The sequence below is a fragment of the Furipterus horrens genome, unplaced genomic scaffold (genome assembly GCF_987537825.1).
Source record: "Furipterus horrens unplaced genomic scaffold, mFurHor1.1.pri manual_scaffold_4, whole genome shotgun sequence".
In the NCBI taxonomy this organism is placed as follows: domain Eukaryota; kingdom Metazoa; phylum Chordata; class Mammalia; order Chiroptera; family Furipteridae; genus Furipterus; species Furipterus horrens.
In genome coordinates this window covers 94,833,387-94,861,099 of record NW_028327174.1, presented here as the reverse complement: position 1 = coordinate 94,861,099, position 27,713 = coordinate 94,833,387, and the positions used below count along the sequence as shown (strand labels likewise).

Below are 27,713 nucleotides of genomic sequence, written 5' to 3'. Positions count from 1 at the left end.
TGGTTTTAAGAATATCTTTTCTATTTTTCCTTTTGTGTATAACAATGAGAATAGTTAATACAGAAAAATCAACCAATCATATCTTCACTGAGCTAATTCTGATGGATGGCAAAGCAGATTTATAAGCACTTCTCTGTCATTAGCTGCTGAACAAAAGGAAGCCTGTGAACGTTGTGTCATCATCCTCATCTGCAAACAAGCCATTAAACTTCTCCCCTCCTGTCGCCTGCATCCACACCTCGTCCCCAAGCTTCAGCTGCAGTACGATGCCGCCGGAGGCCTGGTCCTCAGAACTGATGTAACCATCCTTGGTGTGCAGTACTTTTACCCCATTTTTGACTAAAGATACCTGCACATTCCTGGCGAAAACAGTGATGTGGTAGGTGAAGTAATAGACCCCAGCAATGTGACAAATGAATTTTCCTGTTGCTATATCGTAATGGTTGAATTCATTATACAAGATCCTGTCAAATTTAATGGGTACGTCTGAAGAGGGGAACTTGCTCAGCACAGTGAGCCCCACAGTGAAAGCACTTTTTGGCAAGACTGGCATCTCACCAGTTTTCCCTTTTTCTCCTCGATCCCCTTTCCAGCCTCTTAATCCCCGGACTCCTGGCTCACCCTGAGGTCCCAAGGGCCCAGCATCTCCCTTGGGACCAGGCTTTCCAATGGGGCCCATGGAGCCAGGTAAACCAGTTGGGCCCAATGGTCCAGTGCTGCCCTTTAGCCCTTCTGGACCAAAGGGACCCACATCACCTTTTTCTCCCTTCTTCCCTTGAGGACCAGTCTCTCCTTTGAGGCCTTTCTCCCCCATGGGGCCAACAAGTCCCTTTGGCCCATGTTTCCCGGGGGGACCTCTGAAGCCTGGATCTCCTTTAATGCCTTTTGCTTCAACTTTTCCATTTGCTCCTGGTAGGGGAAGAGAGAACAAAGGAAGAAATGATTTGTGAACAATTACCTTGTGAAAGGAACTTTGGTTTTTCTACTACTGAGTATACAAGTATGATAAAACTATACAGTTTCAGCATATGCTCAGGGTTTGAAAATTCACTGACTCCTAAATTGTACACCTGCACATGCACCCACACAAAACATTACTAAACTAGCATCAGATCTCACATTAGAAAATACACCTTTTTTTAATGTTCAATGATCTCTGAAGTTTTTATTGGCCTCCTACTCCCCCCACAAGGTGTGCCCCACTTCTGTTGCCTTTAATGCCTCAGAACCATGATGTCGTTCACCTCATACACCACTTTGCCATCCACAGTCCTGCAGGTGGTGGTCCTTTGGATGGATTGTATGGAGTGGCTGTTGTCCAGGGTGTCAGCAAGATTGAAGTCTCCCCTTCTTCCAGCAGGTAGTGGTGAGGATCTCAGCCTCCAGCTCAACCTTAATGTTCATCAGGGCCTCAGACTCCCAGTCCTGGTGCTATCCCTCTGCCCTGGCCTGGGCCAGCTCTGACTCCAGGTGCTGTTCCATCTGCATGTCTCCATCTCTCTCAGACTGTTCTCCCAGCTGGCCTTCAGATTTCTCATCGAGTTCAGATCAGTCTCCAAGACTCGACCATAACTCTCAGTCTGCTGGGACCAAGACTGTCTAGCTCCTTTCAGTTCTTCTGAGCCAACTCTTCAGACTGGGCCCAGATGCCCACCATGATCTTGCTGAGATCCTGAGTTTTGGGGGCATCTAACTCCACAGTCAACTCAGAATTGGCAATCTGGTTTTATATATTATTTACTTCCTCCTGTGATTCTTCTTCATGAAAAGCAACTCCTCCCTGAGAGCCTTGATCTCTGTCTCCAGCTGCAGCCAAGTGACACTGGTGTCATCACTGACTATTCGGAGCCTATTGATATCAGTCTCCACAAACTGGTACAAGGCCAGCTCTGTCTCATACTTGACTCTGAAGTCGTGAGCAGCAAGATGGACATTGTCAGTCTGCAGAATGATGCAGGCATTATCCACAGAACTTGCAAAGATCTAAGCCCTCAGGTCTTCAATGGTCTTGAAATAATGCCCCCAGTCTCTGACCTGGGCTCCCTTTCTCTCCAGGTGTTCCCAAATTCTTCTCTCCACTCTCTATCAGCCTCTAGGCTTCTCACCCTCTCCAGGTAGGAGGCTAAGTGGTCATTCAGGTATTGCATAGTCTCCGTCACACTCTGGATGCTGCCTATGCCTGCCAGAGCCCTGGCCATCCCCACAGCCAAGCTCCCAGACCCCCAGCCGCCCCACACACTGGTGGAGTGGGACGCAGAGATCCACGAGCCCAAGCTCCCTGTGCCCACATAGATGTTGGCTGTGCTCCTGGCTAGCCAGACCCAATGGCTGGACAACGGCATGGAGCCCAGAGCCTGGTAGTTTGTGGAGAAGCTGGAGTGGGTGCTGAAGCACATGTTGTTCAGGAAGGAAGGGAAGACGTTAAGACTCAGGTTTAAGCAGCAGAGTCTGAAAGTACAACTCTTTACCATCTAAGTCTACTATATATTTGACCACTAAACAATGCCAATCCTTGATGAAACATATCTTTGGAATAGAGAAGAACAACAAATGACAGATTAACTCAGGGGACTTTCAGTAAACTGACACTCAGTCATGTGACATTACCAAAAAAGTTCCTCATGGGAGTGAACAATACCTAAAGTCTTCAGTGTGGCATTCCCTACTGCCCAGCCCATCCTGTCCATTGTGCCAACTATATCGCACTGTTTGTCATTCTGCGTAGTAGTTTGGTGCTTCCTTGTTTCCTTCGCCTTGATTGGAGAGCAGTGGTTATGAGCACGGACTATGAAGTTGAACACCAAAATTCAATCCTCTCTCCACCACTTACACACAGTAGGATGTTACACGCCTCTGTTTCCTCCTCCTCCTTCATAAAATTGGAATAATAATATTACTTCATTCATAGGCTGTTGTATTGATTCAATACATGAAAAGCACCTAGAGCAACCTAGCACAAAGTGAGTGTTGCATGTTTGCCATTATGACCATTCTCCATCCCATCAGTCACAATTGCCAAGAGTCCTCCCTTCCCTTCAGGCTGAATTCAAGTGCCACCTTCTGCATCTAGTGCTGCCAGATGCACAGAGTCAAAATTCAGCGTCATTCCTCAATGTCATTCACTAACTGAGGCTTCAGCAAACTATATCCCATGGGCCAAATCTAGCTTCCTGTCTGATTTTGTATGGCCCTCAAGCTAAGAATTTACATTTTTAAGAGTCACAAATACTATTCTGCAATATATGAAATTTACATAAAATTCAGATTTCAGTTTTCATAGTTTTTCTGGAACACTTCCCCACTTATTTACATAGAGTCTGCGGCATATTTTCACTACAATGACAGACTTGAATCAAGTGACAGAGACCGTATCTCCTGCAAAGATGAAAATTCTTTCTCTCTGGCTCTTTGCAGAAAAAGTTTGCTGATCTCTGCATTGAATCATGAGCTTCTGGAAAGCAAGAACTGTGTTCCCTTTGTCGTTGGATCATTCCCACAGCCTAGTAAAGTACTTGTCCTAGGCAAGAACTTAATAATTATTGCTAAATTACTCATAGTTCAGAATTAGTGCATGGCAAAATGAAACACAATTGCTGACCTTGTTCTCCTTTTTCTCCATTCATTCCATTCTTCCCTGGACCACCAGGACGTCCTGGTTCTCCTAGGTGGAAAAGAAAAAAGCATAAAAGTTCAAGTTCCAATTTTCCTAGGCATTGGTCTCAATCAGTGATATAGGCTGCAGAGTCAAGGTAGTGACCCCCATCCCTGACACACACCCCCTACAGATGTGCTGGTGGAGAGAGGCAAATGTGAGCAAGCAGCAAGAGGACTAAGTCGTGTCAAAGATGTGAATTATAAAATAAATTGGGTGAACTTCCCAAGCACTCAGCTCCAAGAAGGCAGGACAAGAAGGGAGTAAGTACACAAATAATTGCAATTGTTTTTCTTCTTGGGTGGCTTTCTCACTTCTGCTCCCTTTCGTTGTTTCTTTTTATGTTTTAAATTCTATTTTTCTATTACAGTTTACATTTAATATTATTTTGTATTAGCTTCAGGTGTACCACATAGTGGTTTGATAATCATATACTTTGCCAAGTGTTCTCTCAATATTTCCAGTACCCACTCAGCAGCATACATAGTTATTACAATATTACTAACTATATTCCTTATGCTGTATTTTACATCCTTGTGAATACTTTGTAATTACCAACTTGTGCTACTCAGTCCCTTCATCTTTTTCTTTTTTAAAAAATATATTTTATTGTTTAGGCTATTACAGTTGTCCCAATTTTTCCCACTTTGCCCCCCTGCGCCCTGTACCCCATTTCCTCCAGCAATCCCCCCCTTAGTTCATGCCCATGGGTCATACATATAAGTTCTTTGACTTCTCCATTTCCTATATTTTTCTTGACATCCCCTTGTCTATTTTATATCTACCAATTATGCTTCTTAATTCCTGCACCTTTCCCCCCATTCTCTCCCTTTCCCCTCCCCACTGATAACCCTCCAAATGATCTCCATACCTATGATTCTGTTCCTATCCTGGTTGTTTGCTTAGTTTTTTAGATTCAGTCGTTGATAGTTGTGAATTTGTTGCCCTTTTAATGTTCATGGTTTTGATCTTCTTCTTTTTCTTAAATAAGTTCCTTTAAGATTTTGTGTAATAATGGCTTCATGATAATGAACTCCTTTAGTTTTACCTTGCCTGGGAAGCACTTTATCTGCCCTTCCATTCTAAATGATAGCTTTGCTGGATAAAGTAATCTAGGTAGTATGTCCTTGCTTTTCATTACTCTGAATATATCTTGCCAGTCCCTTCTTGCCTGCAAAGTTTTTTTTGAGAAATGTTTCATTATATTTTTCCAATAAGTTTTTAATTTCTTGCTTTTCATGTTTTTTCTGGCAGCCTTGTGATTTGGATATTGGAACGTTTAAAGTTGTCCCAGAAGTTCCTAAGCCTCTCCTCATTTTAAAAAAATTCTTTCTTTCCCCCTGCTGTTCTGATTGAATGCTTTTCTCTTCCTTGTGTTCCAAATTGTTGGTTTGACTCTCAGCTTCAACCTCTCCACTGTTGCTTCCCTGTATATTTTTCCTTATTTCACTTAGTGTAACATTCATTTCTTCCCTTATGTTTTTGCCATACTCAATGAGTTCTTTGAGCATCCTGATCACCAGTGTCTTGAGCTCTGCCTCTAATAGGTAGGTTATCTCCATTTCATTTAGTTGTTTTTCTAGGGTTCTGTTTTGTTCTTTCATTTTGGCCATATTTCTTTGTTTCCTCAATTCAGCAGCCTCCTTGTGTTTGTTTCTGTGGGTTAGGTAGAATTTTTTTTGACTCCCTGTAAAAGGCACCTGTAAGTTGTGTGGGGTGAAGCCTTAGGTAATCACCAGGGTGGGGCAACCTGCTTGATTGTTTTGTGGCTCCGTGCTGGGGAAAGGGCTTAGAAAGGGGACAGTGCTGCTGCCTGTCTTCTGGGTTTTGCCTGGCACTCACCCTCTTTCTAGTGACTTCACCCACTTCCCATATATGACTGTCACCCTTCCAGCTGTCGCCCTGGTGGTGAAACCCAGAGTGGGTGGGTTTGTGTATGTTCTAAGTCCATGCCAGCTCTCTAAAGGAACTCTTCTGAAAATCTGGCAGTTTTTCCCACCACCCCTAACCCCACTGGTTTTTATAGTCAGAAGTTCTGGGGACTTATCTTCCTGGTGCTGAAACCCTGGGCTGTGCAGTCTGGTCTGGGGCTGGAATCGCTTGCTCTCAAGGTATCCCTCCTGATTTTTACCTGCTACACATGAATGTGGGAATGCCCATTCCACCTCCACCACCACTGCCTCTTCGTGACACAATGCATCTCTGCACCTCTCTGCCTTTCTCCATGACTCTACCCTTCTTACCCATCTGAATGAATGTGGCTTCTTTAAACCCCTAATTGTTGGACTTCCATACAGCTTAATTTTCTAATGGTTCTAGCTGTTATTTGTTTTGAGGAATAGTTGCAATTCTCTCTGTGGTTGTGTGAGGAGGCAAAGTATATCTACCTAAGCCTTCATTTTCACTGGCCCTTCCCTTTTTCACTCAGCTCCCCAACTCCACTGGCTCTGGCAATCATCATCAGTCTGTTTTCTTTGCCAATGAGTCTGTTTCAATTTTGTGTGTTCATTTATTTTGTTCTTTAGGTTCCACACATAAGTGAAATCATATGGTATTTGTCTTTCCCTGACTGGTTCATTTCACTTAGCATAACATCCTCTAGATTCACCTGTCCTAAATGGTAAGATTTTATTCTTTGTTTGACCCGGTAATATTCTATTGTATATATGTACTATAACTTTTTTATCCAACAGTATATTGATTGGCACTTAGGTTACTTCTATACCTTGTCTATTGTAAACAATGCTGCAATAAACATAGGGGTAAATATATTTTTTCAAATTAGTGTTTTGGGTTTCTTCAGATATATATACACCTAGAAGTGGAGTTTCTGGGTCAACTCCATTTTTAATTATTTTAATCCTCACCCAAGGACATGCTTATTGATTTTAGAGAGAAGGTAAGGGAGAAAGAAATAGAGAAACATTGATGCAAGAGAAAAACATTGATCTATTACCTTTTGTACATACCCCAACCAAGGATTTAACCTGCAACCTGCACATGTGCCCTGATCAGGAATCAAACACACAACATTTCAGTTTACAGGATGATGCTTGAACCAATTGAGCCATACTAGCCTGGACTTCATTTTTAATTTTTGAGAATGCTTGGTACAGAATTCTCACCAGCAGTGCATGTGAGTTCCTTTTTCTCCACATCTTTGCCAGCACTTACTACTTGTGGATTTATTGATTATAGTAATTCTACACATGTGAGGTGATAACTCATTGTAGTTTTAATTTGCATTTCTCTGAGGATTAGTGACTTTGAGCATCTTTACATATGTATATAGGTCATCTGTATGTTCTCTTTGGAGCAGTGTCTACTCAGGTTCTCTGCCCATTTTTAATTAGATTGTTTGATTATTTTTAAAAAAGATTTCATTTATTTATTTTTAGAGAGGAGAAAGAGAGGGAGAGAAACATCAATGTGTGGTTGCCTCTCAAATGCCTTCAATTAGGGACCCAGCCCACAACTCAGGCATGTGCCCTGACTGGGAATCAAGCCAGAGACCTTTTGGTTCACGGGCCAGCGCTCAATCCACTGAGCCACACCAGCCAGGGCAGATTGTTTGATTTTTTTATGTTGAGTTGTATGAGTTCTTTATAAATTTTGGTTGTTAAGTCTTTATCATACGTATCATTGGAGAGAATATTTTCCCCCATTCAGTAGGTCATTTTTATGTTTTGTTGATGCTTTCCTTTGCTGTGCAAAAACTGTTTAGTTTATGTAGTCCCATTTGTTTAATTTTTTGTTTCCTTTTGACTGAGAAAATATATCAGAAAAAAATATTGTGAAGAGAAATGTCAGAGTTTTTACTGCCTGTCTTTTCTTCTAGTAGTTTTATGGTTTTGAGTCTTACATTTGAGTCTTTAATCCTTTTGAATTTATTCTTGTATGTGGTGTTTAAGAAGATGATCTAGTTTCATTTTTTTTTCTTTTGCATGTATCTGTCCAATTTTTCCAACACCATTTATTGAATTGATTGTCTTTTCCCCATTTTATGTTCTTGCGTCCTTTGCCAAATACTAATTGACTTTATAGGTATGGATTTACATCTGAGCTCTCTATTCTGTTCCATCAATCTATTTGTCTGTTTTTGTGCCAGTATCATGCTGTTTTGATTGCTATAGTCTTGTACTTACTGTGGTTATATGGGGTCTTTTGTGATTCCACATAAATATCTGCATTATTTGTTTTAGTTCTGTGAAATACACAATTGATATTTTGATTGGAATTGTGTTGAATCTATAGATTGATTTGGGTAGTATGGACATTAATGATGTTAATTCTTCCTATCTATGAACATGGTATTTGTTTTTATTTATTTGTATTTTCTGCAATTTCTTCAGTATCTTATAATTTTCCAAGCACAGGTTGTTTACTGCCTTGGTTAAATTTGTTCTTAGGTATTTTTTGAGGCAATTGTACATGGGATTGTTTTATTGTTTTCTCTTTGTAATAGTTCATTATGGAGTATAAAAATGCAATCAATTTCTGAAAGTTTATTTTGTATCTTAGTACTTTACTGAATTTTTAAATTAGTTTTAGTAGGCTTTTTTTTTTCTGGTGGAATCTTTAGGGTTCTCTATATACAGTATCATGCCATCTGCAAGTAATGACAGTTTTTCTTTTTCCTTTTCAATTTAGATGCCTGTTATTTCTTCTTTTTGTCTGATGCTGGGGCTAAACCTTCCAGTGCTATGTTGAATAAGAAAAGGGAAAGTGAATATCACTGTTTCCTAGTCTTAAGGGAAACACTTTGAGTTTTTACCCACTAAGTATTACATTGACAGTGGCTTTATTATATATGACCTTTATTACATTGAGGTATGTTTTCTCTATTCCCACTTTGCTGACAGTTTTTATTATAAATAGGTGCTAAATTGTGTCAAATACTTTTTCTGCATCTATTGATATGAATATATGATTTTAATACTTCATTTTGGTTATGTGGTGTATAATGTTAATTTATTTACAGATATTATACCAACCTTGTGTTCCAGAAATAAATTCCACTTGATTGTGGTTTATGATCTTTTAAATGTATTACTGGACCCAGTTTGCTAATATTTTGTGGAAGATTTTAAGGTCTAAGCTCATCAGAAATATTGGACTACAATTTTATTTGTTTGTAGTGTCTTTGTCTGGTTTTGGAGTTAGGATAATGCTGGCCTCATAAAATGAGCTTGGGAGTCATCCTTCCTCTTGAATTTTTTGAAATAGTTTGAGAAAAATAGGTATTAGTTCTTCTCTGAATGTTTGTTAAAATTCACCTTTGAAGTTATCCAGTCCAGGACTTTTGGTTACTGGGAGGTTTTTTTTTTTTAATTACTGCTTCAGTTTCATTAGTTATAATCATACAAGTGAGATTTTCTGTTTTTTTTTTTTTCTTGCTTCAGTTTTGGGAGATCGTGTGTTTCTAGGAATTTATCCATTTTGCCCACATTGTCCAATTTGTTGGCGTGTAGTTTCTCCTCTTTCATTTCTGATTTTATTTATTTGGTTCCTCTCTCTTTTTTTCTTTATGATTCTTGTTAAACTTTTATTGACCTTGTTTATCTTTCCAACAAACCAGCTCTTGGCACATAGATCTTTTGTAGTTTTTAGACTTCATTTCTTCTTTGATCTTTATTATTTCCTTCCTTCTATTCACTTTGGGCTTTGTTTGTTGTTTTTCTTCTAGTTCCTTTAGGTGTAAGCCTAGCTTGTGTATTTGCAATTTTTCTTGTTTTTTGAAGTAGGTCTAAAATACTACTATGAATTTCCCTCTTAGGACTATTTTTGCTGTGTGCCATAGATTTTGTGTTTTTATTTTCATGTCTCATGGTATCTTTTTATTTCTTTCTTGATCTCATTGTTGACCCATTCATTGTTTAGGAACATGTTATTTAGCTTCCATGTGTGGGTGAGTTTTTCAGTTTTTTTCTTGTAATTATGGCCAAAAAGTTGCTTGATATTATTTCAATCGTTTTAAACTTATTGAGACTCGTTTTGTGTCCTAAATGTGGTCTTTCCTAGAAAATGTTTTATGTGCACTTGAAAAGAATGTATATCTGGCTACTTTGGAGTGAAATACACTGAAAATATCAATGAAATATATCTGGTCTAGTGTGGTATTTAAGGCCTTTGTTTTCTTGTTGACTTTTTAACTGGAGGAGATATCCATTGATGTCAATGGGGTGTTATACTCTCCTACTATTACTATATACTGTCAATCTTTTCCTTTATATTCATCAAGATTTAATTTATGTATTTTGGTGCTCCTCTGTTGAGTGCGTAAATATTTACAAGGGTTATATTCTTTTGTATAATTGATCTTTTTATCATTTTGTAACTTCCTTTGTCTCTTACTACAGCCTTTGTTTCAAAGTCTATTTTTTCAGATAAAAGTATTCCTACCCCATCTTTTTTCTGTTCCTATTTTTATGAAATAACTTTTTCCATCCCTTTACTTCTAATTTGTGTATGTTTTTTATTCTGAGGTGGGTCCTTTTTAGACAGTATGCATATGAGTTTTGTTTTCTTATCCATTCAGCTACCTTATGTCTTTTGATGGGAACATTTAAGCCACTTACATTTAAAGTGATTATTGATAGGTATGTATTTATTCTCATTTTATTCTTTATAGTGATATTTCTCTTTTCTTTCTTTCTTCTTATTAAAGAAGTCCCTTTAACATTTCTTGTAATACTGGTTTTGTACTAATGAATTCCTTTAGCTTTTTCTAGTCAAGGAAGCTATTTCTTCTTCAACTTTAAATGATAGTTTTGCTAAATAGTCTTGATAGTAGGTCCTTGTTTTTCACCACTCTGAATATTTTGTGTCAGTTCTTTCTGTTCTGAAATGTTTCTGTTATGATATCAGCTGACAGTTTTATGGGAGCTCCCTTGTGGGTAACTAAGTGTCTTTCTCTTGCTGCTTTTAAGATTCTCTCTTTGTCTTTAACCTTTGTCATTTTGATTACGATATGCTTGGTGCAGGCTTCTTTTGGTTTGTCTTGTTTGGGTTTCTCTGTGCTTTCTGGACTTGTGTGTTTTATTCCTTCTCCAAATTAGAAAAAATTTTGTCATTATTTCTCCAAATAGGTTCCAATCTCTTGGTCTCTCTCTTCTTCTTCTGTCACCTCTATGATACAAATGTCGTTATGCTTCATGTTGTCATGTAGGATCCTTAAACAATTCTCATTTTTTAAAATTATTTTTTCTTCTTGCTGCTCTGATTGGGTGTTTCTGTTACCTTACCTGGGCTTCCAAATCACTGACTGGATCTTCTTCTTAATCTAATCTGCTATTGATTTCTTTTATTGTATTTTTAATTTTAAATATTGTATTCTCCATTTTTAAACTAGTTTTCTTTTTTTTATGGTTTTCACTTCTCTTTTTATGTTTACGATCTCTATGATTAAGTTCTGACTAAACTTGTCCACTCTGTCACTAAGTTTCTTGAGCATCCTATAACCATTGTTTTGAACTCTATATCTGGTTGATTGCTCATCGCCATTTCATTTAGTTCTTTTCCTGGGCATTTCTCCTGTTCTCATTTTTTAAAATTCACTTTCACTTGGGGTGTGTTTCTTTGTCTCCCCATTTTGGCTGCCTCCTGTAATTGTTTCTGTGTATTAGGTAGATCTGTTATGCCTCCCAGTCTTGGTATGATAGCCTCATGTAGTGTCTTGTGGGATCAGTGGTGTTGTCACCCTGATCAGCTGAGCTAGGTGCTCCAGGAATGTCCCTCAAGCTTGCTTATGTGAAACCTGCTGTTGTAATTGAATCCTGATTGTTGTTGATGGGTCCTTGGGTGGGGATGGTTCTTGAACTGTCTGTCTGTGAGGATTGAGTCCAACCACAGTGTAAAAGCTCTTATGTAGGGACTGATCTTATGGAGTGGAAGTTGCCTCAGAAGGGTCTGGTGCCTGCTGAGATCTCCCTTTGTGTGCACCACTCGTGATGTTAATTGGGTTGTGCTTTGATATGGTTTGAATCCCGCTACGGGGTACATTGGTTCTGGGGCCTTTTGGAAGGGACTTTAGTGCAGTTCAATATCAAGCATTGCCTGAGACTGTCCTTGGGCTACTTATTTGGAGCTACAAAGTGATCCACAATTTGTGACTGCCTCTGATGGGCCTGGGCATGTGTGGGCCAACCTGCACACCAAGGCAGGCTTCCACCAGCAAGGAGCCTGGGAACAGGTCAGTAAAAGGCTCAAGGAATTCTCATATCTGCCTTTGTTTGTCAGCCACCTCTTAGGCTCAGTCACTGAAAGAGAATCTGGTGGCCTATGACTTTGGTGATGTAGGTTCTCAAGGGGTCACCAGGTAGCGATGAGTGGTGTTCACCAGATTAACACAGATTCAAACTCGGTGCCTGTGCTGGGACTGAGGCCACTCAGTAAATATATGGACTTTTGTGGAAGGTGGTGTCTCAGGTAGCCAGCAGAGTTCATCAGGCCCAAACAGGCCAAGATTTGGGCATATGAAGAGAGAGCTCTGGACAGGAATGGTAGCACCAGTTGGGCATGTGAGTGAAAACTGGCCCTGCCCTAGTACCACACAACTCAACCTCTTCCTCCTCGAGAATCTTTCCAAGAGAGTCTGCACTGAGAGACCAAGCTGACCACAGCCAGCTCACTCCTTTTCAGGGTGTGAATTTGGCAGGGTGGGGCCACTGGAAGTCGAGAGGGTGGGGCTAGAGTATCTACTAAGGTGGCACTGTGTGGGTCAGGCATGTGGAAGAGAAATGGCCCCAACCCCAGACCCACACGGCTTGGTCTCTGACAACCCCTGAGTTTGCCCTCAAGAGCCCTCCAAGAAAGTCTACACCATGGACCCAAGCAGCTGAGTTCTCCGCAGAGTCTGGAGGGTAGGACTAGTACATTCCTCCAGGCTGATGCAGTATTGAGAGGAGTGCTTGACCCAGGAAAGATGGCTTCTGTGGGATTGTGGGAGAGAGACTCAGCACAGGGACCCTGGCTCTGACACTTTAGCTCTCTCCATGGGAGCTACATACCCAATCTGTCCTTACACAACTTCAGTCCACTCAGATCCAGCCAGGGTGTGTGACTGTAAAGGTGATTAGATGCACTGGTCCTTTAAGAGGGTGCCTGTGTCTCTAGTAGACTTTCATCTCTCCCTGGCAGACAGAATCCCTATTGATTTTCACAGCCAGATGTTATGTGAGCACTTCTTGGCTCTGGTCTATGGGCTGGGGAACCCACCATTGGATTGAGACCCCACATGCCTCAGGGGGGACATTTGAAGCTAAGATATACCTTCAGATTTTCAACTGTTGCACATTGGTGCTGGGCCAAACTTTTTCTTGTCTCTGTCCTTCCTACAGGTCTCATTGTGGCTTTTTTTTCCCTATAAATCCTTGGTTATAAGACATGTTCAGCTAGTATTCAGCTGGTTATTCAGGTTCCTTGTTCTATAATTGAGATGTAACTCCCACCTACTTGGCTGCCCTCTTGGCTCCCCCTCCTCCTTTTCTGTAATTCTTGTGGAGAGGGGAATGAAAGGTTTGCTAGCCTACTACAAAAACACAGATGACTATGGTTACACAACATGACCTGGGATGGAGAGGAAGCTTCTGAAAGGATCTCTCTAGTGCTTTAGAGTCATGGTCAATGTCACTGATTAAATTGGCATGGCAGATCTCATTGGGAACATCAAGTGAGTCAGGTTTTGTAAATACGCACACAAGTCCTTATTCTGGGAGGCTTGAAGAGGAAACACTTGGACTTGGAGGAGGAAGAAGAGGACGAAAAGTGGGACGGGAGTCCAGCAGGCCCTACTCCACATCTCCCTAGACCAGCGATTTTCAGCCAGTGTGCTGCAAGAATTTTTTTAGTATGCAATACCTGACTATTTAGTCAGGGCAGTGACCTCTTTTCCCCTTGAATGTCAAATAGAAAAATGACAACAGTGAACATAATAGCTGTCCTGTGCGAATGACCTGTTTTGAACCATCAATATATAGGTCATATAATAGAGCTCCATCTTATTGGTCATATCACATAATAAGGTTGTGTCTGATTGATTAATTCTTGGTACCAGAAATCCTTATATACAAATATAGGCGCTTAATTTTTTAAAAAGTTGCTTTGGAGCAAAAAGGGTAGGTAATTACTATTATTTATTTATTTATTTATTTGTAAATCAATCAATAGTATACATTTTGTCAGATTGGCAAAAAGATATATTTTTTGGTGTATCTCAGAATTTTAGTAATGATTTTATGTGTGCCATGAGATGAAAAAGCTTGAAAATTGCTACCTTAGACAAAGTCCAGTGAAGCCTGGGCCCCAGCACCCAGCCCCCGCAGGCATGCCCTCACCGACAGCATCCTCCCAGGGCCCTAGCTTGTGCTTTGCCTGGCTCCCAACCTGCCCTGCCCCCTGTGCCCCTCATTCTGGGTGAGGAGGACTCTCCTTGTTGACCTCCATTGGCTCTATTCTCAGGATCTGAGAGACTTCCATGGATGAGACTGAGACCCCTCAGCAGTGGCTTCTCCACGCCCCCAGAACAAAGTGCTGCCCCAGCCTGATCCAGTCTTTTTTGAAGCTATGAGCTCGCCGTACCTGAGGGACTCAGGTTAGGACAACTTTTTCCAGATGTTAACCCATCCACAGTGAAGAAGGAGCCTGCACTGGTCCTGCCAGAACCTCCTCACAACCTCTTCTGTGCCCTAGGGTCCTGGGAGTGAAATGAACTTGATCACATCATGGAAATTGTTCTGGGATCCTGAAACTTTGATGGGGGCAGGGTGCTCCCTCCATATCTCAGCCTCAGTGGGCCAGATCCCTGGATGCAACTCTGTGTGTGTTTTGGTGAGGGTTTTAAGCAGTAACTATGGCTTCCTTTCCTCCTGTTTCAGGGTACCACAAACTCTTAGAGTGTGTGTGTCTGTTTACTGCCACCATCTGTGAGGTGGGTCTTTTTGAATCAACTTATCTGTTCCAAATGCTTTAATGAAAATATGGGAGTTTCTGGGAGTCTGATTTCCCACTTCCACATATCCTTTGCCTTTCCTTCCAGTTCCTACTCTCCTTATGACCAGTGGGGCCTCATGGAAGATAAGCAGGGCCTGTCAAAGGATGCCAGAGATGTTCTGCCTGGTTGCTATGGAAACCTAGGCTCTGCCTTTTATACCTCTAAGAAGTAGGAGGGGCTGGCCTCCTTCCCAAATGCTGAAACCCACCTCCTTGGCAGGACCTGAGTCCCATCAGCCTTTTGATTCATAACCAGGCTGGTCCATGTACAATACAGGGTAAAAATCAAATTGCTCCATACCACCTTACTTAAAAGAAAGGTGTACTTTATGGTGGGTTTTTGCGGGGTGAGGTGGGAGAGATCATTGCTTGTAATTATTATTTTTAATATAATATCTTGGGTGAGCACCCTGACTGGTGTGGTTCAGTTGGTTGGGCATCATGCCGCAAAGTGAAATGTCACCAGTTCCATTCCTGGTCAAGGCACATGCCTAGGTTGCAGGTTCGGTCCTCAGTTGGGGCACGTATAAGAGGCAACGAATTGGTGCTTCTTTCTCACATCGATGTTTCTGTCCCTCTCTTTCTCCCTCTCTCTCTAAAAATAAATAAAATCTTTAAAAAAATATTTTGGAAGAGCAAAAACAAGAAGAAGAAATAGAAGAAGGTGGAGAATAAGAAATAATAAGAATATGAATAGAAACAGGATAAGAATAAGAATAAGAATCCAACTGAGGTTGCCCAAATGGCAGAGCAAAGCAGTCAGCAGCATGTGGAATGCCCACTGCTTTTGGAGCCAGGCAGGGCACAGGTCCCAAGTTCTGCAGGCTATGTGGGTGCCTCCAGAGGAGCCAGGTTTGAGATGTTTTGTAAGGGCTAGCCTCCAAAAAACTGCTGCCAAACAAGTGGACCCCAACAGCAAGAGAGTATGTAAAGAAACTGGGGGCTTTCAGATGCAGTGAGACAATGAATACATTGCCCATTTCAAGAAATGGTGCAGAAGGGGGCCCACAAAGAACCCAGAAAAATCTCACAAGAGAGAAGCCAGCATTAAGTCATCTTCCTCAGAGGACACCAATGCAGGATTCAATAGTGCCAACTCAGTAATATCTTCTTGCACCTCTTCTTCCCTTCCCAGCCCCATCTATGGAGTCAAAGTGGTTCTTGCAGTGAGGAAGGAGAGTGAAAGTGAAAGGTTGGAGGAATCGTGAAGACAAAGGTGTAGCCTGAGTGGGCACACACACACACTCTATGGTACCAGCGGGAGAGTATAAGAAAGGATTTCATTAAGATTGAGGTGTTGCTGTGTACTTGGACTGTGCTTTTTACAACCCAGAAATGAGACAGGTCTAATGCTAAAAGTGACGTAGACTTCTTGGGAAGGCAACCAAGTGGGAGAGCCCGGAGAGCAAGTTTGCAGGATCATGGTCAGAGAGGAATGGCATTGCCTCCTGGTTCCCCTCTGCTTCATGCAGCCCACCCAACAAATGCCCCAGACCCCCAATACCATGAGCAAGGAAAGAGAAACACCTGGACTTTCATTCATCTGCACAGAAGACTTTCTGTACTAAGTTTTTGTTCTAATACTTGTTTTCCCAAACCTAACAAAGGCTTTTGAAAAATCCATATTCCAACAACATTTGCTGGCAAAGAATTAATTTTATTCCATCCTGAAATTGCCTTCTGAGTATTATTTCAATCATTTTAACATGGACAGAGGAGTACATAATCTTCTGTGTGATTAATAAGTATCAGTTGAGGCCTCTAAATGTTTATCATTAAGTTTGGAGAAGAATTTCTAGCACAACACTGAACATATTGTGGAGTAAAAATGACTGGTTTGTGTTCACATTGCATGCAGAGTCCCAAAATGTCTTATTAATTGAGGTTCTGCCTATTCATAACTGATATCTTCTGGTGCAATTTATAGTTAGGATGAGGTTTACCTTAATGAATGTAAATGTAAGTTCACATGCCCTAAGTCTTAATAATCACTATGTTTTAACAGCTTTTCTTGTCAGATCTGACTAGTTTGTCATTGCTTTTCCCTGATAATGTACTGCTGCAGGTTCACACTGAGAACAGAAATGACTGCTCTGCTAGTTTCACGTGAGTCTTTAATGCTTGTCTTATCAAGTCCATCATCCATCTTCAGTGTCTTGGCAGGATTAACTTAGGCACCCATCTGTTTGTGATAGTTTGGTAATATAATGTGAAAATCCCCTGGCTGGGGCACATGTCCCTGCAATACACCCCATTACACTGCGGGCGACTGATGGTCATGTGAGGGCTCCCAGCCAACCTGTTTGTAGTGTGGGGATCCCGCTCTTCCCACAGGGCAATTTCAGGCTTTGAATGACACATGTCCCTCTGCAAATGGACCAAGTGAAGCCAACATACCAATTCATATACAGGCATTCCTCATGTGGGTTCAGTTCCATACCCCTGCAATAAAGTGAGTATCACGATAAAGCAAGGTGTTATTTTGCAAGTGAAGGGTCTTGCCTTCAATTGGTAAAAAGCAAATCTGTGGGGCACAATAAAATGAGGCATGCCTGTATTAAATATTTTAAAGGCACATTTCTTTCTTAACTGACATTTATCTTTTATAATGTCAATAGGCTTTTTGATGTTTTCTTGCTGAACCCAGATGGACCATTCTGCTAATAGTCAAACCAAGGCTCAAGAACCCCATTCAAAAACCAAGCCTGGTAAAATTGACGTGTGAAGCCATCTGGTCCAGGATTTTTTGTTGTTCTTGGAAGTTTTTTTATCACTGCTTCAATTTCACTGGGTGTAACCTATTCAGATTCTCTAATTATTCTTGATTTACTTCTGGGAGATTGTATGTTTCTAGGAATAGATCCACTTCATCCAGTTGTCCAGTTTGTTGGCATATATAGCTGTTCATAATATTTTCTTACAATCTTTTCTATTTCTTTGATGTCACTTGTTATTTCTCCTCTTTCACTTCTGATTTTATTTGGATCTTCTCTCTTTTTTTCTTGATGAGTCTGATTAAAGGTTTGTCAATCTTGTTTATCTTTACAAAGAATGAGTTCTTGGATTCATTGATCTTTTGTATTTTTTTAGACTCTTTTTCATTTATTTCTTTTTCTGATCTTTATTATTTCCTTCCTTCTCCTCACTTTGGGTTTCATTTGTTACTCTTTTTCAACTTCTTTTTACATATCTTGTAGCAATATTTTATCAGATATATCTATATCTCTCCAGGCAAGGAAAACAAAAGAAAAAATAAACAAATGGGACTATATCAAACTGAAAAGTTTTTGCACAGCAAGAGAAATCATGAACAAAATAAAAAGACAGCCCACAGAATGGGAGCATATATTCACTGATACATCTGATAAGGGGTCAATATTCAACATTTATAAAGAAGTTACAGAACTCAACACCAAAACAAACAAACAAACATACAGCCCAATTAAAGAGTTTGGCAAAGTACCTGAATAGACACTTCTCCAAAGAGGGCATACAGATGGCCAATAGATATAAGAAAAGATGCTCAATGTCACTAATTATCAGAGAAATGAAAATTAAAACCACAATGAGATATCTTCTCACACCTGTCAGAATGGCTATCATCAATAAATCAATAAACATGTGCTGGTAAGGATGTGGAGAAAAGGGAACCCTTTTGCGCTGTTAGTGGGAATGCAGACCGGTGCTGCCACTCTGGAAAGCAATATGGAGATACCTCAAAAAATTAAAAATGGAACTACCTTATGACTCAGCAATCCCACTTCTTGGAATGTATCCGAAGGAACCCAAAAACACTAATTTGAAAGAATATGAGCACCTCTATGTTCTTTGCAGCGTTATTTATAATCACCAAGATATGGAATCAGTAGAAGAATGGATAAAACAACTATGGGACATTTACACAATGGAATACTACTTGACCATAAAAATAAGAAAATTTTACCCTTTGCAACGGAATGGATGGATCTGGAGAACATTATTATGGTAAGTGAAATAAACTAGTCAGAGAAAGACAAATACCGTATGATTTCACTTATATAAGGAATCTAATGAACAAACTAACAAGCAAAACAGAGACAGACTCATAGATGGAGAGCAGATGACAGCTAAGGGAGGAGGGCAGGGTAGGAGGCAGAGTGATTGAGGAAAAATGATAAAGGACTCATGGACATGGACAACAGCATGGTGATGGCAGGGCAGGGGCAGGGGACATAAGGGGACTAAATGGTAAAGGAAAAAAAAATCACAGTAAAAATTTTTTTAGAAAAACCAAGCCTATCAGCTGATGTTATAAAAACCACTCCTGCCCTGACCAGTGTGGCCCAGTTGTTGAACATCGCCCTGCAAAGCTAAAGGTTGCTCTTTTGATTCCCCAGCCAATGCATATGCCTGGGTTGCAGGTCTGTTCCTGGTTGGGATGCGTACAAGAAGCAATCAATCAACGTTTCTCTCCCACATCAGTGTCTCTCTCCCTCTCTTTCTCCCTCCCTTCCCCTCTCTCTAAAAATAAATTAAAAAAATATTTTTAAAAAAAGAAAAAGAAAAAGAAAACACTCCCATATCCTGGCTTTTGCAAATCTCTTTCCCTGGGGCTGGATCCTGTCCCCAAATCCTCCAAACCTGTGGCAGGTTCCAACACATGGCATCGATCCCTGAGTAGCAGCTGTATGGCTTCAGGTTACTGTGCATCTTTGTATTCTGTCACTATGTGTCATATGCCTTACAGTGTGGCAAGGTGTTCACTCTTCACCTGCACAGCAGCTGGGTGCTCTCTGCCAAATACCTAGCAATCGGGTCTCTCTAAAGGCCCCATGTGCCTAAGATCCATCATACCTATTGCCTGAGGCAGGAAGATCTCTGCCATTACATACACCTGAAAATGGTCCTGTAGTAGCAGAGATGATGGCTAACAACAGGTTTCCCCACTAGGTGAGAAAGCTCATGAGGACAGATTTCCCACGGCCTTAACCCATGCTGTATATAACACAGCATGTGGCCTGATGTAGAGCAGGCCTTCAAGTGTTTGCTGAGCAATGGGTGATGAGTGAGTAGGTGAGGACCACACAGGTGATGAACAGATGAGTGAGGAAAAGGAATGAAGAAATAAATGGGACAGCAGCTAAAGGCCACCAGGTGGTAAGTACCTGCATCCCCTTTGTCACCCTTTGCTCCATCTCGTCCATCTCTTCCAGGCAAACCATTGTGACCAGGATTCCCAGGGACACCAGGATGCCCTTGCCTGCACGTGTCTTGTGAATTCACGTTCCCTATGCAGACTCCGGTGGCAAGCAGGAGCCAGCAGATTCTCATGGTTCAGTGACAGAGCTGAAGAAAGAGAGAAACACAGGCCAAAAGAGAAATCTTTGTCTCTGGGACCATGGACACAGCTTCTGTCCTTGCCATGGGAAATGGACCCAGCCCTGGTGAGACCTGGACAGAATGGTCAGGGCAGAAGCTGGTAGCAGACCAGGCTGCTTATGATCAGAAGGACATTGTCTTTGGAAAGGACACATGTGACTGAAACCACTTTTAATAGTGAGCAATCAAGAGGAAGCAAGTTCCAAGTCAGGACAATTCCATTTACCATTTCACTCGGGCAGACCAGTTTTCAGAGCCACAGAATATATTGATGCTTTATCTCACAGCGCTGCTGTAAAACCCAAATTTGATCACCATGTGCATGAAACCACATTATAAATAGTAAAGCAAACAGAATTAGCATGTGATCCAGCAATCCTCTTTCTGAGTATATTTGCAAAAAAAAAAAAAAATTGAAAGCAGAGTCTCTAGCAGATAGTTCTACACCCATGTTCATAGTAGCATTACTCAACGATAGTCAAAAGGTGAGGGCAACTCATATCTACTGACAGGTAAGTATATAAGCAAAATATGGCATATCTATAGCATATTTTATTTAGCCTGAAAGAGGAAGGAAATTCTGACACATGCTGCAACATGGGTACACCCTGAAGACATTATGCTAAGTTACACCACAATGGGAATGTACATAATGCCACTGAATTGTACACTTAAAAGTGATTAAAATGGGAAGTTGTATGTGTATTTTATCACAATAAAAATTAAATTTCAAAATATTAAAGTGTTCCATTGGTCCCACTGTGATTAGATGTGTTCTTTGAATTAAGATTTGGTTCTAAGGTATGGTTTTCATGGGATGCCCTGTGAAAAAGAGCACACACTCACACACACACTTTCAAGTCACCCCTTCAGCTTATTGATTTGCTTTCCAACCTCATCAGAAGCTAAGATAATACTGGTTGATGAGTCGGGGGCTAAGATCTGAAGGAATGTTCTAGACAAAGAGAACAATGCAGGAAAGACCCTGCAGTAGGATGAACACTCAGGATGTGTAGGACCCACATGACCAGGTCAAATCATCCCTGGAAGAGGTACATAGCATCATGGTAGGGGGTTACATTTGCTTATGTAATTGTATAACAAAAATTCTGGCTCCCCATCTGAATGTATTTTCCTCATCTTTGTATTCCCAGTATTCAGTGTTAATCCTGGAACAGCAAGATGAGTAAATATGTGTTGAGTGGAATGAATGTATGATGGTAGATATCTAGGAATTTAACAAATAATAACATAAGGCTAGTACACCTGGTCAGAAGACAGAACTTCTGCTGAAGGCAACAGATGTCTGTACAGCCATTTAGAAAGTTAAAGAGAATGGACTTCCAGCCAAGATGAAGGTCTAGACAGACACGCTGCATCTCCCTCCACAACTAAGAAGGAATACAACTACCTCAAAACTAGAGACAACTAGAAGTTCCAGAAAATCGAGCTGTATGGAAGTCCAACAAACAAAGATATAAAGAAAAAATACTCATTCAGACAGGTAGGAGGGGCAGAGCCGGGGTGGAGAGGATGCGGTGTGGTGGTGGCAGCAGCAGTGGCAGCGGCAGCCTGGTGGAAAGTGCAGTCACACGTTTTAAAAACTAGGGAGAGACACCTGGGAAGCACTTCCAGCATGAGACCAGACCACACAGCTCATGGTTCCAGCACCAGGAAAAATAAAGTCTCATTGCTTCTGACTATGAAAACAAGTGGGGGTTGGGGCAGAGGAAGAAACTTCTGGTCTCTCAGTAGAGCCTGCTTATTTAAAGGGCCCCCATGGTCCTAGAACATCCGCGGACTCATCCACTGTGGGAATAACAGCCAGGGCAGCAGCTAGAGAGGTGCCAGTCCCATACAGAAGTGGAAGAAGTGCCTGGAAAAGGGGCAAGTGCTGAGCAAGCAGCATTATTCTCTCTCAGGCCCCTCCCCCGCATACAGCGCCACAACGTGGTGAAACAGGTTGCCCCGTACTGAGAAATACCTAGGACTCCACCCTTTACAATGTAACAGGTGCAACAACTCTACCTAAGACACACAGGCAAGCAAACACAAGAGCCTGTGAAGATGAAGAGACAGAGAAGTATGGCTCAAAAGGGGGAATGAATCAAGGCTCCAGTGTGAGAACTAAGCAATGAGGAGATAGCCAACCTAACAGACACAGAGTTCAAAACACTGGTGATAAAATGCTCACAGGCTTAACAGATATGCTTAAGTACAGCAAACACATAAGGGAAGAAGTGAAAGCTATGCTAAATAAAATGAAGGAAAATTCACACAAAACCAGTGGTGAAGGGAAGAAAACCAGGGTTCAAATCAATGATTTGGAACATAAGGAAGAAAAAAACAGTCAATCAGTACAGAATGAGGAAACAAGAATTTAAAAAAATGAGAAGAGGCTTAGGAAAAACTGGGACAACTTTAAATGTGCCAACGTCTGAATCAGGGGTGCCAGAAGGAGAAGAGGAAGAGCAAGAAATTGAAAAAATTATGTGAAAAAATAATGAAGCAAAACTTCCCAAATTTGGTGAAGGAAATAGACATACAAGTCCAGGAAGCACAGAGAGTCCCAAACAAGCTAGACCCAAAGAGGACCACACCAAGATACATCATAATTAAAATGCCAAAGTTTCAAGATAAAGAGAGACTCTTACAGGCAGCAAGAGAAAAGCAGAGGGTTACCTACAAAGGGTTGCCTATAAGACTATTAGCTGATTTCTCAAAAGAAACTTTGCAGGCAAGAAGGGACTGGCAAGAAGTAGTCAATGTGATGAAAATCAAGGACCTACAACCAAGATTACTCTATTCAGTAAAGTTATCATTTAGAATGGAAGGGCAGATAAAGTGCTTCCCAGACAAGGTAAAGCTAAAGGAGTTCATCATCACCAAGCTATTATTATATAAAATGTTAAAGGGAATTATTTAAGAAAAATAAGATTAAAACTATGAACGTTAGAATGACAACAGACTCACAACTATCAACAAGTGAATCTAAAAAATAAAAACAAAATCCAACTAAGCAAACCAGATTAGGAACAGAATCATAGATATGGGGATCATCTGGAGGGTTATCAGCTGGGAGGAGGGAGGGGGAGAAATGGGGAAATGGTGCAGGGATTAAGAAGCATAATCGGTTGGTACAAAATAGACAGGGGGAAGTTAAGAATAATATAGGAAAGGGTGAAGCCAAAAAACTTATATACACAACCCATGGACATGAACTAAGGGTGGTGGGATTGCTGGAGGGAAGTGAGGTTACTGGGTGGAGGGGAGCAAAGGGAAAAAATTGGGGCTACTGTAACAACATAATCAATAAAATATACTTAAAATAAAAGAAAGTTTAAGAGGATGGACATCCACATCTCAGATCCAGTGGTCTCATCCCCCAAATTCTTCTCAATAGCCCAAAGTTTGTGTGCCAAAGATATTAACCTCAGCATTATCTATAAGAGTGAAAAGGTATGTACTACATAATGCATAACAATAAGTGGTTTATAAAGTAGAATATTATAAACCACTGAAATAATTATGAAGGTCATGTACAAATATGTAAAAGATATGTGTTATGTTGAAATTTTTCAAAGTAGACTAAAATGCCATGCACATTACAGATGCACCCGCGTAATCAATATATGCATTTTGACAAAAGCTAGAAGCAAATAGATCCAATTGAATATGTTTGCTTTGGAATAGTGGAATTATGGTTTTTTCCCTTTTGAAAAAAAATGTTTTTTACAGTGTTTATAAACATAAATATATGTATTTTGAAACCAAATAGGCTATTAAGCAAAAAAATTATATCGCCATCTTCTGGAAGCCTGTAAATGTCACAGGGCTTGGGGCAAATAGAGTATTTTTGGGAAAGGAAATACAGATGTTTCCCTTGAAGTCACAAACGTATGCCATTCCAGGAAACTGAGTTGGTTTTTCTTAGAGCCAAATTCCATAAATAATCTACACCAGACTCTTCTGTTTAACTCAGAAAGGACTGGTAGTAGTCAAATCTAAACTGCACAGACCAATCTCTCTTAAGGGGTTTATGTTTTTTCTGTTTAGTTTTTTTTTTAATATGTGTTATAATTGTGCCCACTGTAAAAAATTTACAAGATAATAAAAGTGTCAAATTGTGATGAACTCCATTTTGTTCCCTAGCTAGAGAAGAGCTAAGATAAAAGCAAATATTTATTCTTCTGGAATCCGTTCTCTAGTTTTTGCATGGGCAGAGACTGTAGCTAGCTTGCTTAGACTGCATGCCTAACCTGTAGACAACCTTCAATAATTGGTCTTGAATAATTGGACATACTTGTCTCTCAAATAAGCAGAGAAGTATATGGTAGCACCATCTCTAATAAGAAAATACAGAAGAGGGACATGAGGGTTTGCAGAAGGCATGCAGTAATTTGTATTAATATACTACTTCAGAAATAACAATTACATTTGTGCTCTCACAAAGCCATGGGTTGGATCCTCTTTTGTGAGTTCAACCACTTCCTTTACTTGACTTTTTTGTTTGATGTCTCTACAAAATGCATTAGAGCTAGGACCATTGTCCATCCCCCCCACTTTCCTTCCCTCCCTTCCCCTCCTTCTCTCATCTGGATCACTGCCACCTCCACCACCATGTCTGTTCTTCACACTGCCTCTAGCTAAGGGCCACTTACCAGGCACTAAATGAGGTTATAGCATTTTGAAGATAGGGATGGTATCTTTCCACTTTCTTATTGTCAGTAGATCACAGTCAAATATTTGTCAAATGATTGAGTGAATAAATGACTGAGTGGAGGGAAGGAAGGAAGGAAGGAAGGAAGGAAGGAAGGAAGGAAAGAAGGTTGGTTGTCCTGGTTCTGACTGTGTGCAGGGCATCCCTTGGGGAAGTGACTGGCTGTTAAATCTAATCCTTGTCAATGCTCTGGTGAGGATTGCTAGTTTCTCCCACATCCCTTCTCACCTTCTTATATGGTAACAAATTTTAGCTGGCATGTGGCTGCCCACAATAAAATACATTTCTCAGCATCACTCACAGACTGGATTTGCTGCGAAACTAGATTTTGGCCAGTGAGAAGTGAGCAAATGGAATGTGTGCAACTTTGGGGCCTTAAATGGAAAGGGTGTGTCCTCCCAGGCTCCTTCCACCTTCCTATGGCTGAGGTGCGCATGGGATGGTGAACCATCTTGGATTCCTCAAAAGAGAGCAATGCTTTGGAAACAGAAAAAAATTCTGGTCTCTGTTGACTCCACAGACTGGACCTGTCTCACTAGTCAATCTTTGACATGAGAAATGTACTATTAACCTAACTAACCTACCATTACATGGAGTCTTTTATACACAGCTAAGCCTACATCTTAACTCATGCAAGGTTCCTACTGTGGAAGGTATGGTCACTCACCTGAAGTGAGGAAGGCGGTGGACTTCCATAGTCAGTTAGCCCAATAGTCAGAGTACACAAACTTTCAGGTGATATATTGGGTTGGCCAAAAATTGGTTTACTTTTTTCTGTAACAGGGCTCTAGTAGCACTTAGTTGTCTTTAATTTCATTCCAAACAATTTTGTTAGATTGTATTGTGACAGCTGTCATATCAGCGTGCATTTAAAATAAACTTATCAAAGTTGCTGAGTTTTTGTGCAGCCATTTTAATATTGAAGGTGGAAGAAAATGTGCAACACTTTCAGCATACTATGCTTTATTATTTCAAGAAAGACAAAAATGCAACTGAAATGCTAAAAAAGATTTGTGCAGTGTATGGAGAAGATGCTGTGACTGATCAAATGTCTCAAAAGTGGTTTGCAAAATTTCTTGCTGGAGATTTCTCACTGGATGATGCTCCACAGTCGGGCAGACCAGTTGAAGTTGGTAATGATCAAATGGAGACATTAACTGAGAACGATCAACGTTCTACCACATGGGAGATAGCCGACATACTCAAAATATCCAAATCAATAAAGTTATGGGTGAAAATGAAAAATGTGTCTTTTATTTTACGTAGAAAACCATACAGATTTTTTTAGTCAACCCAATATTAAAAACTGACCATCATCACCACCTTGAACAGACCAATATAATCAGAATGAACGTGTGAGAGACCCTGGGGAGCTGCTGTGATCTCATAAATGTGACATACTGATGTGGCTGGGGGCAAAGAGACACAGGCTGCAAATGACCCTGGCATCACAGTTTTTTTAGTCCCAAATAAAATAGGTTCTTACTTAGTTAACTTCTTATTTCTGGGTTGTTTCTTCTATGCTTGATCTATATTTCTTCTTCACTACTGAATTTCTTTTTATTTTAATTTTATTTTAAATACTTTATTTACTTATTTTTAGAGAGAGGGGAATGGAGGAAGAGAGGGAGAGAAACATTAATGTATGGTTGCTTCTTGCAAGCCCCCAGCTGAGGACTTGGCCTGCAACCCAGGTATGTGCCCTGTCTGGGAATAGAATTCACTACCGTTTGGTTTGTAGGCTGGCACTAAATCCACTGAGCCACACCAGCCAGGGCTGAATTTCTTGATAAAAGGTTACTCAGTTCTGCAAGGACATGATAACCTTAATTCATGGCCAAGGTTAAGCGTTTCCATTCTTCGAGATTCTTACTTCCCTCAATACTAAGATTCCATAAAGACTTGCCAGAAGCATGCTGAGCCATCTCTATGGTCTCCAAACTTCTGAACCCCTGCTTCTTTATGCAGGGGATGAATTAATCCTGAACATCCTTCCCAGAGCTGACAGTTTAAGAATCTAAAAATCTCTAAACTGCCTTCATTGAATATACAGTATCCTTTCACTTATCATAGGTATTACGTTCTAGGTCCCACCCCCCCGCGATAGGCGAAAATCCGCGATGTAGGAACCTTACATTTATTTTAGTATTTATATATACTTTAAGGCTTTATAAACTCTTCCCCCACACTTATAAACTGTTCCCAGTCCCTTATTAACCTTTTCCACACTTTTATAAACACTACCTATGTTCTTAAACATATTCTACACCCTTAAACCCACATAACTTTAACAACATATGTATACAGTACCGCAAAATCCCGCAATATAGCAAAAAATTCGCGATAAATAAAATATTTTTTAAAATCTCACGATACAGTGAGGCCGCAATATAAGTGAACTGCGATATAGAGAGGGACTACTGTATTTTCTTCCATGTGCTCTATACACGGTACACTTTAGGTATTTCTTCTTTAACGTACACTGCGTGGCTTTTAGAATAACTACAGTGTAAAATAAATTAGTATAGTCACAAATATAAAAACATACGATTAAAATGTGTGCAAAATAATCTGCAAGCTTCTCTAGATAGCTCTCTAAAAAGATCTACTTATTCCATGGCTGTTCTGTGGTTTCATGCCTCCTCCCAACCCATTGGCAGAGTTCTGGCAGAAGAATTTTAAAACCTGCTTTTATCTCCCATGCAGCGTTTGGAATCGGCTTACTCTTTTCCTACTTTGTGAATAACTGAGCAGGGTTGTCACACATTGATAATAAAGGAACAGTTTTAGGACTCCGATACCTTAAATTGAATTTAAAGAAATTGTTTCTTAATGTACTTACCTGCCCCTCAGGGTCGCAGGCTGCACCTAGGTACTGCGCAAACCAGGACTCAAGGGCAAACTAAATAAAATCACTCCTTCCTGACATACAATTCCCTGGTGGGTATGTCTGCAAAACAGCAGGAAGGGCGGGAACAGAGAGGCACAGATGTT

General features: G+C 40.6%; 1 protein-coding gene across 1 annotated transcript; it reads right to left on the bottom strand.

The window, feature by feature from the left end:
* Nucleotides 1–27,639, bottom strand: C1QTNF9 (C1q and TNF related 9). The gene is made up of 4 exons (XM_090275711.1): nucleotides 27,562–27,639; nucleotides 19,786–19,966; nucleotides 3,599–3,661; nucleotides 1–909 (listed from the first exon to the last, which is right to left on the bottom strand). The coding sequence occupies exons 2-4, from the start codon at nucleotides 19,949–19,951 to the stop codon at nucleotides 140–142; spliced, it is 999 nt and encodes a 332-aa protein (XP_090131837.1). The 5' UTR covers nucleotides 19,952–19,966; nucleotides 27,562–27,639; the 3' UTR covers nucleotides 1–139.
* Between the last annotated feature and the right edge of the window lie 74 nt (nucleotides 27,640–27,713).